This window comes from Caretta caretta, chromosome 16 (genome assembly GCF_965140235.1).
Source record: "Caretta caretta isolate rCarCar2 chromosome 16, rCarCar1.hap1, whole genome shotgun sequence".
In the NCBI taxonomy this organism is placed as follows: domain Eukaryota; kingdom Metazoa; phylum Chordata; order Testudines; family Cheloniidae; genus Caretta; species Caretta caretta.
This window is the reverse complement of record NC_134221.1, coordinates 18,659,623-18,678,700: the sequence shown is the minus strand read 5'-3', so window position 1 is coordinate 18,678,700 and position 19,078 is coordinate 18,659,623. Positions and strand designations below refer to the sequence as shown.

The following is a 19,078-nucleotide window of genomic DNA, read 5'->3' as shown; positions in this document are numbered from 1 at the left end:
GTCTGGGTGGTTAGGACTTCATTTCACACACACCCAGCCATTTGCACAAGACCGTTACCGACCAATGAAAAGGTCAAATTATAGGCCCCTGCTACGTTATGACTTTCTATTACAGGACCATCGCCATGGTTTTGCTGCCATTGCTTGGATGCCAGCCATCCCTGCTGCTCTGAAGGGAATTTTCTTTCTCCTGCTGATTCTGGGCCATCTGTGAATAAAAAAAACTAAGGCAAAAGTGAGGCATATGGTCAAGGGGAGATAAGTCTCCAGGACTTCCATCCTGTTGGAAAAACATGGAAATAATGGGTGAGGTCCGGTGCTAAGTAAGCTCTGGTCCCACGGAAGTCATGGGGCATATTATCCTTGACTTCAATGAGAGCAGAGTTAGGCCAGCACTGAGGGCTTCAGAAAACCCTATCTTCCATCTTCTGAAAGAGTTTGCTAAAGGTAACATTGTCGTCACGAATGGGGCATCTTTAGTGTTGTCTGTAGTTTGGCATGTGAGATCTTCTGATCCTGGAGGACATCTTTTGACGTACGGGCTGAGATATTTTGCCATTCATTTCGACCAGGAGCTGGTGTTCCACCATCAAATACCTTTGAAACTGATTTGCTATGTGTCATACAGACATAATATTCCTGGCAAAGGAGCCACAGTCCTGTTCATGGCTAGGTATGTGTTCTCTTCCTCTGCATGTGCTAGTTTACGGTATGTATGCAGAGGTTCTGCCGGGGGATCCTTCCAAAGCCTCTGACCAACACAGCGTTCAAAGCCCTGTCATCTGCTAAATTTGAGGGTAGAAGGATTAAAAAATATACAGCTTTCACCTCTTGTTTAGCCTAATGCTGGAACTTCTTCCACCAAACTAGCAGCACCAGGCCTGGACACTAGGGAGGGTGGTTTGGCCTTTGAGTAAATGATAAATTCACTATACATTTCAGCAGGGACTCAAGAAACTGAGCCTTTCAATAGACCCCTCGTTTTCATGGCTGAGACTCCCAGAGAATGGCACTGAAACACCAACAGCTGCCAAGTTGAATGCACCAAGAAACCTGGTTATTTGCTATTACTGCCAGCAGCATTTGTGCAAGAAAAGGATCAGAATCTGAAAGAGGCATAATTGTAGCACTAGTAAGTAACAATAGTGAGGATTGGGCAGGAATATGAGGGTATAGGCAGATGACAGCAGATAGAGGATCCCTGAGGGTAGTAAGATTGGACAAAGTGAGTGGGCGGAAGAGGGGGAAGGGAGAAACAGAGGTTATCTGGGGAGGAAGGAGAGAGAGAGGGAGATACAGAGTGACACTAGCAAGATGCAAAGGGCCTAGAGAAGAGACAGGCAAAGCCACTGAACCCTGGTGAGGAACCACACCCAGTCAAGGAGCCTATCGGTTTGCAATTTTTAAAACCTTTTACTGCATGCCATGAAATCTAAGGCAATGCATTTGCTCTTTCCCATTCCTTCCCTATTCCATGTAAAGGTATGAAAATCACCTTCTCTCCCCTTATGGTGTATTATATATCTTTTGCAATACACAGCTATGTGAAATACTCTACAGCTCCTTACAACTCAGACCCTTTGATGGACCTGAAAGCAATACTGCTCTGGAAGGCTTTTCATCTGCAACTGGAACCTCATCCTGTAGGCTATCAAAGGCCAGATGAGCGAATGCATAATATACCCATTCCAGTGTGGTTTTAAACTAATTATACAGAGACAGCATCTGCTGTCATGGCCAAGCCAGGAGAGCTGACACTTACAAATGTGATCTATCGACAGTCGTTTCCTTTTGAAATAATCTGGAGAAAAATTCAGACACGCAAACAGTGCAGTGTTCCTTGCGGTGTCATCAAACTTCAAGGTACAGTACACACTGCAAACAGTCGGAGAGATTCACAGCCGGACAATAAAATCAGCAGCAATAGGTAATAATAATAATAAATAATAACAACAACAACAACAATAATAATATATACACGTATTTATACCAACCGGTTCTGGTGTCAGGATCCCATTGCGCATCTCCTCCTGAGTGTTAAACATGACTGAACAGGAGAAAGCCATGCATGCCAGATGAGAAAATATGAGTGAGCCACCAGGATATAGAAGGAGATGAACACATGTGCTAACTGCCCAGCACCTGTTCAGGGGCACACAGAGCTGATAGGCATCGCCCAATTCCACCAGGACTCTCTTTTTTTTAAGCTGTGTTTGACCTTGGCATCCAATATCCCTTTGAAGTGGGCAGAGATGTGGTTCTTTAGATGCTGCGCTAGGGTCTGGCCTTGAAGCCTTTCAACTGAAGCCAATGGGGTGAGTTATGTGCAGAAGAATTGCTTGTGGAAGCGTGGCTTTGCAGAATTAGTCCCTTCCTTATTTATGCATTACAATAACAATTCATGATGGATGCCATATGGCAATAAATGATTATAAGCTTGGATAGGTATAAAGCATAATTAGCTCTAATAGGAGTCATACACACATGCCAGGGCTGGAGTGCACACCCCAGAAGAAAAGATCTGCAATCTATTTACTTTTTTAACTATGCTCATCACTGAGAAGTGGTAGGAATTAACTCGGTCATCTGTCTGTATTTCATGATGCAACCAGTGGGTAAGAGATAATGGCATGGAAACATCACACCAGATGATTTTTCTGTTTATTATGTTAATGTCCTTTTTGATCTGTGGGGTTCTACAAACTGTTCCAAAAGAAAGGCCAACATTTTTAAGAGTGGGCACTTCAATTCCTGTTCAGCCACCTAAATAAGTGTCCTGAGATTTCAGCGGTACTGAGAACCCACAGCTTCCATTCACAGCCCCTGGAGAGTCTTTCCATTCCTTTCAACAGCCTTTGGCTCAAACCCCCAGTGTCCAGTGTGTCTGGGATGTGCAGACAGGCACTCAATCCATGGAGATCTAGCTATGGACTTTAACAAAAGCAGGACTGGATGCTTATAAGAGACCCACCAAACTCATTTACATTTTTGACCTAAGTCAGGATTTCAATTTCCAGTCAAAGTGCACTAACTCCCTCCACTTACCAGTACCAGTATTCTGTTCCATCCATTTTTCTGACATTGGCTGTGTTCTTAGAACCAAAGCATTGTTTTTATGGGTCACATGTTTAACCCTGGGGTATTCCATTGACAAATATCTTCTAGGTGCTGGGGGCTCTTTTCAAAAGAAAGGGTAGCATAGGTACAGAGCAAGAAAAAGGCAACAGAGAGAGAGAGATGAAACAAAGGGCTCCAAATAGCTTTGAAGTTCCTAGCAAAAAACAAAACAAAAACACCCCATAACTGAAATTTTAGACTGGCTATTCAGCCCTTAAAGTGAGTGGCTAATACTCAATGGACTGAACAAAAAAACACCAGTAAAACAGATACAGATATTAATTAGTGAAGTATTTTGAAATTAAGTCATGAGAAATTACCCCTCCCCTTCAAGATGCTTAAGAGGCTGAAGTGCTGGTTTTAAGCCCCTTTGTGACACGTTCAGAATACAACACCGCTGTTTGGGGTGTGCGCTGCAGGAAGAGCTATGGAAGCCGTTGCTCTCTCATGGACAGAATCAGAGTGTTCAGCGCTTAGTGACAAAGAATATGGCTTGAGAAAATAAGGCAGTGTCTTTGTTTATTGGTTGGTTTTTAAGGTGGAAGTTTGATGTGTACTGCAGCAAAACTCTGCAGAGGAAGTTACAGGAGGCCCACACAGCCCCAGCAGGCTGACTCTGTGTGTGAGGAAGGAAGGGGGGGAGGGAGAGCTCAGTGGCTTGAGCATTGGCCTGCTAAACCCAGGGTTGTGAGTTCAATCCTTGAAGGGGCCATTTAGGGATCTGGGGCAAAAATTGGGGATTGGTCCTGCTTTGAGCAGGGGGTTGGACTAGATGACCTCCTGAGGTCCTTTCCAACCCTGATATTCTAGGATTCTAAGGAGATGCTGGGTATATACAGCAGGTCAGCTCCTCTGCTAGTGCAAAACGGTGTAGCCTTAATTCAGGGGTTCTCGAACTGGGGTTATTACACTGGGGGGTCGTGAGCTGTCAGCCTCCACTCCAAACCCTGCTTCACCTCCAGCATTTATAATAGCGTTAAATATTTTTAATTGGTATGGGGAGGGGGGGTCGCACTCAGAGACTTGCTGTGTGAAAGGGGTCACCAGGACAAAAGTTTGAGAACCACTGCTCTAATTACTCCGGTGGTGCTGAGGATCTGGCCCAGTGTGTATTCTTTTCTTCCCAAATCCCATTGATTTCCACAGAGTTCATTACTTGCTTGTTCACAAGTCCCAACGGACCTGAGATTCGTTCAGGAGCTTTCTGTTCTTTGAAGGGCCCTGTTCATGCTAATCATTCCACAATGAAACCTACAAACATAGTTTATGGACCCTTGGATACTGTTCTGTATTTCCATAAAACGCAGTCATTCTACAGTAGATTTCATCTTTCCACAGCTACATCCCAGCCCCCAACACCTCTGAGGCATGTATTGCAGACCAGTGGTTCTCAACCACGGGGCCCGTGGGGGGCTGCAAGGAAGTTTCAAGCCGTCTGCCAAAATAAACCAGACAGCAGGACCCGTGCTGAACTTGCTGGGGCCCAGGGCAGAAAGCCGAAGCCCAAGCCCTCCCCCACCCCATGTGGGGCTGAAGCTGCAGCCTGACCAACAAAGCTTCGAGGGGCCCCCTGTGGTGGGGGTTCCCAGGCAGTTGCCCTGCTTGCGACCCCCTAATGCCGGCCCTGGCTTTTGAGCTCCTGGATATGCAGGAAACCAGTTGCAGCACAGTCAGGCCGAGGAATTTTTAATAGCATGTTGGGGGCCTTAGGAAGAAAAAGGTCGAGAGCCCCTGTTGTAGATGTTTGTTTGTAAACTATCTGTGCTTTCCTTCTTTCCTCAATTCCTCACTTCCTTGGTTTCTCTGTTGTAGAATGGAGATATCATGAATTGTTCAACTGACAGAGATTCTTCTTCCCTTTAAAACTTTAACAGTGTCTCTAGGCCAAGTTCTAGTTCACACAGGCTTAGAGAGTATGTGCATGGTTTGAAACCCTTCTTCTTCAGTGGCTTTACTCCATTTCGCCAAGACTAATGGAGGTGGTGTGGGAAGTGGGATACTTCTGCTAGGAGAGTGTACTGAAGACAGACTCATGATGCCCTGGACTCAGCAACAATATCGGGACATGAAACTGAAGGATCTAACTCCAGTGGGTTGGCTTATTACTCTATTACATGCCACATGTGCCCTTAGAGTTGGCTGAAATACAGAAAATAATTCACAGACATTTTTGAGGGAAAAACTTCCCATTTTTCCACTGGAAAACTTCCTCGTAAAAAAAAAAAATTTCTGGCCAAGTCTAGTATTTGGCCAGAAATACCAGTAGCTCCCAGACTGCTACGCTGGGCATCACAAAATGGGGAAGAGATGGACAGCCCTCTGTGGAGATAGAGGTGGTTAGGGACTATTTAGAAAAGCTGGACGTGCACAAGTCCATGGGGCCGGACGAGTTGCATCCGAGAGTGCTGAAGGAACTGGCGGCTGTGATTGCAGAGCCATTGGCCATTATCTTTGAAAACTCGTGGCGAACCGCGGAAGTCCCGGATGACTGGAAAAAGGCTAATGTAGTGCCAATCTTTAAAAAAGGGAAGAAGGAGGATCCTGGGAACTACAGGCCAGTCAGCCTCACTTCAGTCCCTGGAAAAATCATGGAGCAGGTCCTCAAAGAATCAATCCTGAAGCACTTGCATGAGAGGAAAGTGATCAGGAACAGCCAGCATGGATTCACCAAGGGAAGGTCATGCCTGACTAATCTAATCGCCTTCTATGATGAGATTACTGGTTCTGTGGATGAAGGGAAAGCAGTGGATGTATTGTTTCTTGACTTTAGCAAAGCTTTTGACACGGTCTCCCACAGTATTCTTGTCAGCAAGTTAAGGAAGTATGGGCTGGATGAATGCACTACAAGGTGGGTAGAAAGCTGGCTAGATTGTCGGGCTCAACGGGTAGTTATCAATGGCTCCATGTCTAGTTGGCAGCCGGTATCAAGTGGAGTGCCCCAAGGGTCGGTCCTGGGGCCGGTTTTGTTCAATATCTTCATAAATGATCTGGAGGATGGTGTGGATTGCACTCTCAGCAAATTTGCGGATGATACTAAACTGGGAGGAGTGGTAGATATGCTGGAGGGCAGGGATAGGATACAGAGGGACCTAGACAAATTGGAGGATTGGGCCAAAAGAAATCTGATGAGGTTCAATAAGGATAAGTGCAGGGTCCTGCACTTAGGACGGAAGAACCCAATGCACAGCTACAGACTAGGGACCGAATGGCTAGGCAGCAGTTCTGCAGAAAAGGACCTAGGGGTGACAGTGGACGAGAAGCTGGATATGAGTCAGCAGTGTGCCCTTGTTGCCAAGAAGGCCAATGGCATTTTGGGATGTATAAGTAGGCGCATAGCGAGCAGATCGAGGGACGTGATCGTTCCCCTCTATTCGACATTGGTGAGGCCTCATCTGGAGTACTGTGTCCAGTTTTGGGCCCCTCACTACAAGAAGGATGTGGATAAATTGGAGAGAGTCCAGCGAAGGGCAACAAAAATGATTAGGGGTCTGGAACACATGACTTATGAGGAGAGGCTGAGGGAGCTGGGATTGTTTAGCCTGCAGAAGAGAAGAATGAGGGGGGATTTGATAGCTGCTTTCAACTACCTGAAAGGGGGTTCCAAAGAGGATGGCTCTAGACTGTTCTCAATGGTAGCAGATGACAGAACGAGGAGTAATGGTCTCAAGTTGCAGTGGGGGAGGTTTAGATTGGATATTAGGAAAAACTTTTTCACTAAGAGGGTGGTGAAACACTGGAATGCGTTACCTAGGGAGGTAGTAGAATCTCCTTCCGTAGAGGTTTTTAAGGTCAGGCTTGACAAAGCCCTGGCTGGGATGATTTAACTGGGAATTGGTCCTGCTTCGAGCAGGGGGTTGGACTAGATGACCTTCTGGGGTCCCTTCCAACCCTTATATTCTATGATTCTATGATTCTATGATTTGTGTAGACCCGAACACTGCAGTATGTAAGTGTTGATCTAGGCTATAGTTAGTAGGCTTTGGTAGCACAGTGATGACTGGTTGTGATTCAGAACAGTGGCCAGTTCCAGCTGCTAGATTCGGCTATTGTACTAAAGAAGCTACCAACTCCCGTCAGAGACCCTGATCCAGCAAGGTACTCAAGCGAATGCCTAGTGTTAAGCACCTTCCCCGAAGAGAGTCATATAAATGTGCCTCCAATATATTTTAGTCAGTGTTCCACCTTAATTTTTTTTTTAAAGGTGTCCTATGATGGTTATTAGTCCAACATGCAGAGTGCAAACAGTTTGGCCATAACCAAAGCGGACGTGGCTGACGTGCTCAGATTCAGACTGTAGGGCCAAGGTTAGCCACTTACCAAGGAACCCCGCTTGTACTGACTATACCAGGTGGAAGGCTGCTCTTTGGGCCAACGAGCCATTTTGCTCTGTAAAATATGAGACGGGTTAAAGACCAACAGAAAGCGGTAGGGTGCCTCTTACCAGTTTACCGCGCTTGAATTCACTGAACCAGGAGCCCGGGGTTTCCTTTGGCCAAGAAGTAATTCTAGCCTAAATTGTGGGCGGGAAAGTGGAAGAGAGAAAGAGAGAAACAAAGAAAGAAAAGGTTACATTCAATTGCACATCCTGGGTCTGTCTGTCTCACTGAAACTGTCCAACTTTAACACATAGTTTCTTAAACTTTATACACTGGTAATAAAAACAGTCTGCTGAGCCCTAGGGTCCTGACAGCTTCTAAATTAGAAGGTTCATCGCTTGACATTGGGGTTAGGACATTCCACCACGGCACACAGGTATAAACTGCCTTGGCATCACCTTTCATTGCTACGAGGTTAATGATCTGTAACCTCTAGATATCTGCTGATGGAAAATTGGCAGCACATTTTGCGGGAGGATGGCAAAAAAAAAAAGAGAGAGAAAAGTATTAGCGGAAAACGATCCATTTATCTACATGGGGATTGGTGGGGGGCAAGGATGGAAAAGCAACACTGAGAATGGAGAAGGCTGATGTTAGTCCAATGTCAAATCCAGATGTGCTGGGGCCAGGAGAGGCTAGGCTAGGTGAATTAATAAAACACCAGCATCTGCTTTGTGTGTTTGAGCACCAGTAACATACTGTAAATGGAATGTGTAGTCCTTGGCAGGTAATGAACCAGAATACATGGTGGAGTCCCAACTGAACAGTCTGTAATGATCCAGATTGTGACCTTGATAAGGAGAAGAGTTGCCAAACCATCCTTCCTGGAGGACCCTTTACAGCTGTGAATTTGAATATTCCCTTTTCAGTCAGACCAAGGGATGTGGTTAATGGGGGAGGAGGCAGCAATAGAGTTTAGTTAATATTCCCTCATTATTCCACCAGCTTCCTCATTGTTACTTTCACTTGCTCCAAGAACAATGACTGAACTAGATGTAGGTGCTGTGGGATTATTCTCTCCTGCACAGGAGGAGAACCATAACATGAAACAGTGCATTTTTGCCATGCTGTGGATGCACTGAGACAGGATACATTTTTCAGGCCACGCAGCGGCCCATAATAAAATAGCCACAAATACCTATGCAAGTAATTAATGTTAATGAGGCAGATAGGCTGGATTCTCCTCTCACTTATGCCATTGTATGTGTTAGAAGAATCAGTCCCACTGGGAATACTGCAATAACATTATCTACTTGCAAAGTCAATACCGTAAGAATTTTTAAAACTACAAAATCATACTCAGATTTTGATAGTTTAATAATCAATGACTGGAGAAGAACAACGGTGGTCTAACACCAAAGAGAAGAAATGTATCTTCTGTTTAAACAATCCCCAAAAGAACCCCTGGGAAATTCTGCACTGCACATCGCTTGTTCCATGCTGATGTATATTTCTAGGGGTTGAATTATCTCAGCAAGTGAACAGCTTATATCGGGGTGCACAGGAGTGATGAATCTCTCTTGTCTATACCCTAACCCAGCCTGTGAAGTCCTTCTTGATGGTACTGAGAGGATCCTTGGCAGCCACCTTGGAAGAGATCACATTTACCTAGTGGAGACACTAAATTTAAGAGTAGGACTTTACACCTGATGATCAACCCATAATATAAAGCAGATGGATATGGGGCAGGGAGGAGCACCTTACTGCAACTGAAAGACACTTAGAGAACTTGTCATGGTCAACTAGATGTGACTGGCTGAGTTACTACCGGAGGGATCCTTGGAATTATGAGGATGGGAAAGCATATCGTTGCCCGTTAACTAAACTGATTCACACCCCGTCTGTGTACCAACTGAATGCCATGAACTGTCCTGATCCTCGGTGTGGTAGTTTGGAACACCCAAATACCCAACATGAATAACAGGAGAAATTACAGCAGAACAACATTTCTCCACTATGTCAGAAGATTCGGTCAAAGCAGAAGAGGAACCAGCAGTGCTGAGGGACAAAACCATCAGAGTAGCAGCAACTGCTGAACTGGGGATAAAAAGAGTAGATTAAATAAACCTCATGGTGAACTACAGGAGAGACAATGATGGAGAAGTTTGTCTTTGTAAAGCAATGCAAAAAAAAGTAAGGTATCAGCATTCATCATGCTTCAGAGACCATCAAAACCTTGCCCTAAAACAGTGTAAAAAGTGCTTACTCATCCAGTGAAATGCGCTCAGTAAACATATTCCAAAACCAGTCTTGAGTCTGACATTAACAAAATGTATTGGATCTTTAATTTTTACTTTCCATTGTTGAGGTTATCTGATCAAGGTGACTAGCTATGAATATGCACAATAGAAAACACTCCATTACCAGCTTCAGAAGAAAACTATACTGTTTGTGGGAACTTACTCCTTCAGATTTCTTATCAGGGAAGATACAGGTCTCGCCACCAGCTGTGAAGTTACAGTAAACTTTGAAAGAGTCCCTTGAACATCCTTGATTAGGATCAACCCAGTATTCACCTGGAAGTTGAGGGAAAATGATTAGCCTACATGAAGTTAAGAATGTATCAGAACTTCCACAACTTCCTCAGGATCAAACCCAACCATTTCCATCCCAGGGATAAGATTATATTACATGTATGTGGACAGCCAACACGTTTCTCCCTATATAGAGAACAGAGTAATAGAGACCTGGATATAACAAGGCTCCGCAGTCAACATGCAAAGTGCAGTATGTGGAACAGGTCATCATTACAAATTCAAAACTGGAACACTACTACAGTGATCCTACTGCAGCCTTTTACGCACCTGAAAAATTTCCAAATAAACGCTTCATTAATTCCAACACCTATTAGTGGCTTTTGGAACAGGTGGTAGTCATAGGGTAGACAAGGCTCCTGTGGCCAGACCCACAATCTGGCCCCCAGTATATATCTATACAGTACTTCATGCTTGACACATTGGATTTATAGTAGAACCGGTTGGATATTTTCCGTCAAAACTGTGTTTCAGTGGAAAACATGGGGTTTTGACAAAACTAAATTTTTCACGAAAAGTGTGTCTACTGCCTGTGGAAATGTTCAGTGTTTCATTGAAAAAAATGGAATGCCTGAAACACCCCCCCATTTTTGACTTTCGGCCAAAAACTGAAGTATTTTGATTCAAAGTGGAGCTGGGTTGCCTCATGGGAGTTGCTGTTTGAGTGCTTTCTGCTCCCATTCTCCTTTATGGGCTAGGCTCTCCGTCCTAACTACACCTCCCAGGGTGCAACAGGGTGAGGGGCTCTTGTGACAAGCCCATACCCCTCACATCATGTTTGCAAGAAAATAAAAATCCTATTTTCCTACCAGCACTAAGTTGTACTAACAGGGTTTTGCAGATTTATGAACTCTGCTGGGAGCTCTTTCTGCTCCCCACCCCACTCCCAGCCCCAAGAACCTACCATCTGGGAAGTCAGGGTGGCACAACTGCAAGTCCTTGCAGGTACGAGCTGGGTTATGCTGGGTGCCCAAAGGATGCTTCATTTGCTCAATTTCCAGTTTCAAAGAGTTCAAGGAGCCGAAGATCTCCTCCATGCCATCCGCATAATCCATGTAGTTGTCGGTGTTTCCCTCATCAACCAGTTGGCTTGCATCAATGTTACGTCTGGTCCTCTTGGAGGACTGGATAGGCAGGGGCTGGATTACTTCCCCAGGAGGACCCTTGGTGTGAGGAAAGAACTTGCAACGTTAGCTTCATGGGGGAAACATGAAAGGAACAGAAGAGACAGCCACAGGAACGAACATGCTGCACTAGTGACAGGAAGATTCACCGCCACAGGACACGCACACACAGGAGGTCTCAAAGGTCCATTATGGTACTAATGAAAGTCCTCAGTCACCAGTGAAGTTTACAGGGCTCAGGCATTCAACCTGTGTAGTAGGAGAGAGTCTGGACAAGGCGTGCAGACTGCTGGGAAAGTCTTTTGGTGCTAAAAATATCCACCCTAGTTGGAAAGTCTTTCAAGAAAGATTCTTCACCTTCAGCCTGTGGGTTGAACCTTTCCACGCACACCTCTCTCCTTTTTTTTTGTTCAGCCTTCTTGCCTCACCTCCCTCTCTGGTATTTCTAAGGCATCTATCTCCTCGGTATGGACTCACTGCATTCTGCCTCCTTATCAAGAACTCCCGGGGTTCCCAGCGGTATGTCACACACTAATTCTAGCTCTCATTTCACCATACACTTCACCACAATGGGTTATACTTACGGGAGGTCCTGGTGGGCCTGGATGGCCAGATTCACCCTTTGGACCCGTTGGGCCCTGAGTGCAAAAAACAGAAGCAAGTGTGAGTGGCTCACTCAGTAAATACCAGCTGTCCATGCATGTCATTCTTTCTTTAAATTCCTTTCTGAAGGAAGGGCTCTTCCTCAGCCTCCAGCTATACCAACCACACATGGTTCTAACTAGGGCTTGTCAAAATATTTTTTTGGGGGGATGAAAAATAGCATTTTAACCAAAATGAATATTTTTGCAGAACATTTTCATTTTGGCAGAAATTTTCTGATATTTTGCTGAAAAAATAGAAGCTGAGAAACTTTTTCAGTAAAAGTTTTTGGCAAAATGTCCATATTTTGGTTAGGATTTATGTAGGCTTCTTTTTTTCCCCCAAAACATGAACATTTTAAACCAAAAAGGTTTTCAGAAACTGAAACAGAAATTTTAGGTTTTTGTTTGTGTAATGAATAACTGAATTTTGTGTATAGAACATACTGATAAACACATTTTTTTAAAATTTCCCCATTAAAAGTAACTGGCATTTTTCAACCAGCTATAGTTCTAACTTCACAGAGGAGGAACTGGTGACATTAAACTAACTTAACTGGGTGTTTTCCACCCATTTCTTCGCTCTGTGTCACACCTACCACTTTTCCCTCACTGTCCATTTTTAAGGTCTCCATCTTTACAGCTATAGTTTTTCTTCTTACTTTCTACTGTTTTCATATTTCTGATCTTCTCAACAGTAATGTGGCAGAAAGTACAATGTGCTTAAAAGAAATATTTCCAATTATAATTTTTCATTTTAAGCAGCCTGAAAGGACTGTATTTTCTAAGATAATCTTTAGCTAATTGCCTTGACTCTACTGATTTCTAATGGTGACAGTAGGTTATGAACCTAATAAAAATTCCTCAGCCTTTTAATTTTGTATTGTCTATACTTACTGATGACCCTTTAGCACCCTTTGGACCAGGGGGACCCTGAAGAGAGGAAAGAGAAAAATATATCATTAGCATTGGGCAAAAAATGTGAAATCATTTCATAGTCATTTGAATTTTTCAATGAATTCACTTCAGCCATGTTTGTGCCCGTTTTCATTTTCTGCGGACATTTGAAGAGTTTGACTTTACTTGCCTATTAGTGAACATCAGAAATGTATTATTAATAATAACAAAGCACTTCAAAGTGCTACACAAATATTGATGAACTTAGCTGCACAATACCCCGGGGAGGTGTGTATCACACATTTATCCATATTTCATGGAAGCTGAGGTACAGAGCATTTACGTGACTTGTCAAAGGTCACACATTGCATCAGTGGCAGAGCCAGAAATAGGCCCCAGATTGTTTGACTTGCAGCTCTGTGCTTTTGCTGTTTGACCAAATGGCTTTTTGATTTCAGCTACATACCGGTAATCCTGGTGGACCTGGCGGTCCAATTGGACCAGAAGGACCGGTGATACCCTAAAAAGTAAAGGCAAAATAAAGTTTATTTCAATGTATTCATGTTGGTCATCATCTATGTACCATGAGCTCAGATTTCAAATTTGGGTGCTTAGTGACTGATGACTAAGTATGGAATAAAGCCCCCATCTTGCGGACTTATCCATGCAGGTGTGAGGGCCTACACACAGAGATCAGTGTACCGTCCCAGGGCCTGACTCCTTAAAAGAGCCACCTCATTTCCAGGTCTCACTTTTTTCCATTAGAGATAGGCCCAAGTTGCCCACTTCCCTGACCTTTCAGAGCATGGGGATTCAGCGTCTCTTTAGAAGGACAGGCCCAAATCACTAAGACCAAAACCAGTTTTGGATCTGGAGCAGAACTTCCCTTAAACTGAATTCCTTTAAGCTGAATAACTTCCAGCTGGTGTCCATCTCTAGCTTCTATAGGTACCGTATAGTATATTTGTATAGGAAATGTCATTAAAAAGTTAGCAAAAGCACCCTGTGTCATGCTGAGATGATGCTTCTGACCAGAGAAGGCCAACTACGCTATTAAAAAACAAGGTTTTAATCCTTTAAGCCCATATGAAGGCTCAGCATCGCTTCCCAGGCACATTTAATGAAAGACTCACGAATGACTCCAAAGTGCCCCTAAAAAACACCTACCTGCTCTCCTTTAGGTCCGGACGAACCTTGGGGTCCTGGGAGACCTCTGTCACCCTTTTCTCCCTGCTCACCAGGGGGCCCAATGAGGCCAATTAAACCTGGATGACCCTAGAGAACATAAATAGCAGAGGTTAATTAAGATCAGCTGTGTCATACTCTGGAAGATGTTGAGCACCAGAAACTCCTCCAGAAGACCCATCTATAAAAGGAAGAAACTAAACAGGTGGAAGGAAAGTGTTTGTACCTTTTGGGAATCCGAGGATGGGCAGGCACAAGGAAAGTGTTTGTAGCTGAGCATGAAAAGCAGCCAAAAATGCCCACAACTCCGAGTGTAATGAAAAACACGAGCTTTTTGCTAAAGGAATGCTGTAAAGATGATGACAGAAGTGGCACTGCTGTACTCTGGAGTCTGTTCTTTTCATACATTGACATATGCCGTGTTAATTGCTACAAATAAGGTTCAGAACCATTACCTCAAGCAAGCGTGTCTACCCAGTTACTGCCTCTTTCTTTGCCTCTTGCTCACTGGGTGCGCTACACAGCATTGATAACTAGAGATTGCATAGGGACATAAGCATAACAGAACGGATCAGTTTAGTTTCCTGCATAATGTATCAATGCCAGGTAACTCCCAGGAAGGTATAACACACTAGCCATGGATTCCAACATGTAATGCTACACCAGAGATGGGCAAACTACAGCCCGCGGGTCACATCTGGGCTGCGGGACCGTCCTGCCCGGCCCCTGAGCTCTGGCCCGGGAGGTTTGCCCCCGGCCCCTTCCCCACAACGGGGTGTGAGCTCCTGCTGCTCTGAGCAGCATGGAAAAGGGACGGCGGTGGGGGAGTTGGGTAGGGAGTCCCGGGGGGCGGTCAGGGGGCAGTTGGATGGGGCAGAGTTTCTGGGGCAGTCAGGGGTTAGGGGGGTTTCATAGGGCGTGGGAGTCCCGAGGGGCCTGTCATGGGGCAGGGGTGTGGATAGGTCAGGGCACTCAAGGGACAGGGAGCGGGGGGGTTGGATGGGGGAGGGATCCTGGGGGGGTGGGACAGTTTGGGGACGGGGGGTCCCAGGAGGGGGCAGTCAGGGGACAAGGAGCAGGGGGGGTTGGATGGGTCAGGGGTTCTGAGGGGGACAGTCAGGGGGCGGAAAGTGGGAGGGGGCAAATAGGGGGTGGGGGCGGAGGCCAGGCTGTTTGGGGGGCACAGCCTTCCCTACCCGGCCCTCCATACAGTTTCGCACCCCGGTGTGGCCCTCGGGCCAAAAGGTTTGCCCATCCCTGTGCTACACACTGAACTATGGGGAGAAATTTCTTCCTGACCCACTTACAGGTCTTCCTGGTCAATGAACCCATCTGATACTCAACATATATACCCTGAAGATTCATAACTGAGGTAGTTGTTGTGACAGACACCTCTTGTATGCTTGAGGCCTGCTCTAAAGAACTGTCTGACAGTATTATATCCTGATGTTATGATATCCTCAACAGTCCCTCTTTCTGTTTTAGCACGTCCTGTGGTGAAAACAGTGAATTCTGGACCAATGTGGAACCTTACTGTGTACTATGCATAGAGGGATAAATCCATTCCCATGCAGAGAGACTGCACAAGGCCTATGCACCACTTCAGTCTCATTTAAGACCTCAAAATAGTGTTTATACTGGACTTAAGCAGTGCCGAGACCTTGCGCAGCTTACTTCACGGGGGGGAGTGGGGTTTTCACCCCAAAAGCTATAGAATCTGTTATAATATACGTCATCACCATAGCATCACTATTGACATCTATTACGTACTGTCCTTAGAGTTGCGGGGGTGGGGAGGTGGGGAGATCAATGAAATGAATTTGAAAATAAAAGTATCTGAACATGTTTTATGTAGCAGTCTCACCTTTTCACCTTTAAGACCTGAATCTCCCTTAAGACCAGGTAAACCAGGTGGGCCCTTAAAAAAAATAAAGGAAGAGGAAACTCAGATAAAAATAATATACACCAAATGCAAGATTCAGTATATAAGTAACCAAACAACTTGGATTATAAAGACATACCAGTGGGCCTGGAGGACCATCGGGGCCTGGGGAACCGGGGAGCCCTTGTTCACCCTGTAAAACAATGCAATCCACTCAGATTAGGCATTCATAGTAGAGGCTGTCCAGTGGTGAAATTCTAGATCTGGACACCCCAAACTTTACCCCTCCATATGTGAACTCTGTGGGTTGGGCCCATCTCTAGAAAAAATGATTCATTCTATAACCATTATTACATTTATATATTTTAATCTTAATTAATCTTAATTTTAACACCCAATGAGAAATGCTCCAGGAGCACACACATGGTCTGGGCCTGATGCAAAGGAGTCTTTCTAGCAGCTTTAAGGAGATTTGGATCAAGTCTTCTGAAATTAAAATAAACAAACAAAAAAGCAAAACACAAGGCCCAATCTTGAAGTCCTCCTTTACTCCTAAGTGGCAATGAGAGTTTTGCCTGAGTGCACCAAAGAAACTAAAGTAAATAGTACTTTGGTTCCCGAGTGCGTAAGTCTCTTTTGAAAATTGGATGTAGGCACTTTGGAAAATTTTACCCTCGAGCTTCTTCAACCTTTAATAAAAAATGAAAACCAAACAAACACGGTTTCCCTTGACTTCCTTGTCCCCACCATAAGTGAAATAAATACCAACCCACCCCAAAACTCAGCCAAAAGCCATGGAAAAGAACAGATACACCATCATGCTTTAAAAGTCAGCAGACTTGGCCTCTATTGCACCACTGGGCGGTGGGGGAGTGAATTCTAGAGCCATGGCCCCTCTACTAAAATCACCTACCCACCAGACATCAGGCATTTAAGTCTGGAGACTGTTCGCTTCTGTGGCTCAGCTTCCTCTTCGAGAGATGCTTTATTGTAAGGCCTGGTCATTATTCCTGTTCAAAAGCTTGCTGGGGCTAGCCTCAGTTTTTAAATACTCACCACTGGGCCAGGAATTCCTCGAAGGCCATCGGGACCAGGTTTCCCTGGAGCTCCCTGGGGACCAACAGGACCTGTCTTCCCAGGAGGTCCTTCCAGGCCAGATTCACCCTGGTGGCAGGCAACAAAGTGATTCAGTTTTCAATTGAGCACCAAATTGTTCTTTAAAATAGTCTAATTACAGTTGATCAGACCTAGTGTGATGCATGCAACTCCCTCCCTATTTTTATACCTTCCAATAATCTGTTCTTCCTGCCACACCCCATCCTGCTCTCTAGTGGACCCACTGAAAGCCAAATCCTGGAGTTGCAGTACTTTTTTCCATTTCCACCTGTTTACTGACCAACTTGCTGTAGTACTGCTTAGACTGTAAGCTCTACCATCTTTTTGTTCTGTGTTTGTACAGCACCTAGCGCAATAGCGTGCAACTAGAGCTCCTGAGTGCCACCACAATGTATATCATAACTAATAATAGTAATAATGTAACTTACAATACCATTTACAACACTATTCTAATTTTGGCTCAACATTGTTATTGGGATAATCACTGTTTGCGAATATCATGTTTGCTTTAGGACATTACATAGTCCTGTATACAATTGCTACTATTTACAAAACAGTAAATGACACTTTCGATACCAAAAACATATTCCAAAGCCCTTTACAGTTCCATAAATATCCAGCGGAATTTGTTAAATGGCAAAACAAACACTTAGAAGATAAGTCTTCCTTTGAAGTTGGTGGCCCCAAATTCCAGGGTTTATGGTTTGTTGAAATACAGAGTGAAATGACATTCTGTTCTTCCCACACAAGATTTTATGAGGTGTTGCATACAAAGGGCGGCAGAGGGCACATCTGAAGATTCTGATTTTATCAATATACGTTCATCCCTTACCTTGGCTCCTTTCTCTCCTTGTCTTCCTTCAGGACCTGCTGGACCAGGAGGACCCTAGTGAGAACATGAAACAGAAGCATTAGCATCTTAGACCACAGCTTGTCTGGAATGGCTGTGGTGGTATTTACGGAGATACTGTAAACAAAGAGGAAAATAACATCAAGGTGGCTATCTGCCAATGGCCTTCAAAATTAACACCCTAATAAATTAACCCTCAGATGAACACTTGGCAGAAATAGGATGGGAGAGCCAGATGTTTTATCTCATTTTATTTTGGATACCAATAACCTGATCTAAAGCCCATAGAATTCAATCGGCACCTTTCCATTAACTTCCACTGGCTTTGGATTGACCTCTAACCATCTTTAAACACTGCCAACAAACTATTGCATTTCAGTGTGTGAATTCTCTCACGTTTTGTTCTTAGTTTCAGAAAATAAATTATTATGTGTTACTGATTCAGTTTTTTGGGGGGGTGCTCACACGTGTACACACATGGGATCCACATGCACACATTTTTGGGAGAGCTGGTGACAAATTCCACTGCCTTGTGGACTCCAAGAGCAGTGAACTTTCTGCCTATTGGTGTTTGCAGGATCAGTCCGTAAACAGACAGGCAAATGCATATCAATGTTTTCAGTGTATATTATTTTTACTGACCATTTTGCACATGGGCTAGAACTCCAGCTGGTATAAAAAGGCACAGCTCCATTGACTTTTGCGCATTTGAACCAGTGGAGGCTTTCTATACATCAATATGACAATATTGCACGGTTGATATTGAAATGACAAATGTTGCCATGCAAAGCAGATATTTACCATTTGATCAGAACTTTAAGAACTCTACTAAGTGAACTGATTGGATAAGGCCTGTTAGAATTAAAGCATTATGATGATACTAATTTCAGAAATCTCATTAAAATGTACATGAAACAACATTCTAACAAATTAACATACCCTCTTCCCCGGGGGACCTGATGGGCCTGGTTCTCCAGTTGGGCCAGGAGATCCCTAGGTTAAAAGTAGAAGAAAACAACTCATAATTGTAACATGACAAGTAAAAGAAACAGACCAGGTGTCTTACATGTGACCTGAGCAATTCTAGCTTGCATTACAATTAAGAATTAAGGAGAGGTAGACAATATGAGGTCTGACTGCTAATCAGACAGCTGGTATCTTATTTTACCCCATTTTATGATGCAAGAACAAAAGGGTGACTTGAAATATAATAGGCATCTTAAAATGAATAAAAGGAAACACATAGTATACTCAAGCTACAGAGTCCACTGCTGGTGGACAGCTAGACTTAGAAGAGACGGCAGGATTTTCACAGCACAAATGGAAGTCAGGTACTTAGCTCCCCGTAGAAGTCAA

At 44.3% G+C, this 19,078-nt stretch overlaps 1 protein-coding gene across 3 annotated transcripts in view; it reads right to left on the bottom strand.

Moving 5' to 3' along the window:
- The window catches only part of COL5A1 (collagen type V alpha 1 chain), a 252,466-nt gene that overhangs the window by 12,308 nt on the left and 221,080 nt on the right, over window positions 1-19,078 (bottom strand). For 2 of the 3 annotated variants that reach the window (XM_048822900.2, XM_075120566.1), the window contains exons 53-64: window positions 18,662-18,715; window positions 17,705-17,758; window positions 16,813-16,920; window positions 15,896-15,949; window positions 15,739-15,792; window positions 13,857-13,964; window positions 13,156-13,209; window positions 12,690-12,725; window positions 11,736-11,789; window positions 10,932-11,190; window positions 9,897-10,009; window positions 7,559-7,627 (exon numbers count right to left, since the gene is read on the bottom strand). In XM_048822900.2, coding sequence (XP_048678857.1) covers window positions 7,559-7,627; window positions 9,897-10,009; window positions 10,932-11,190; window positions 11,736-11,789; window positions 12,690-12,725; window positions 13,156-13,209; window positions 13,857-13,964; window positions 15,739-15,792; window positions 15,896-15,949; window positions 16,813-16,920; window positions 17,705-17,758; window positions 18,662-18,715 — 1,017 coding nt within the window. Of the gene's footprint in view, window positions 1-7,434; window positions 7,504-7,558; window positions 7,628-9,896; window positions 10,010-10,931; window positions 11,191-11,735; window positions 11,790-12,689; window positions 12,726-13,155; window positions 13,210-13,856; window positions 13,965-15,738; window positions 15,793-15,895; window positions 15,950-16,812; window positions 16,921-17,704; window positions 17,759-18,661; window positions 18,716-19,078 lie in introns of all 3 variants that reach the window. The other variant, XM_048822901.2, reaches the window with a different exon arrangement.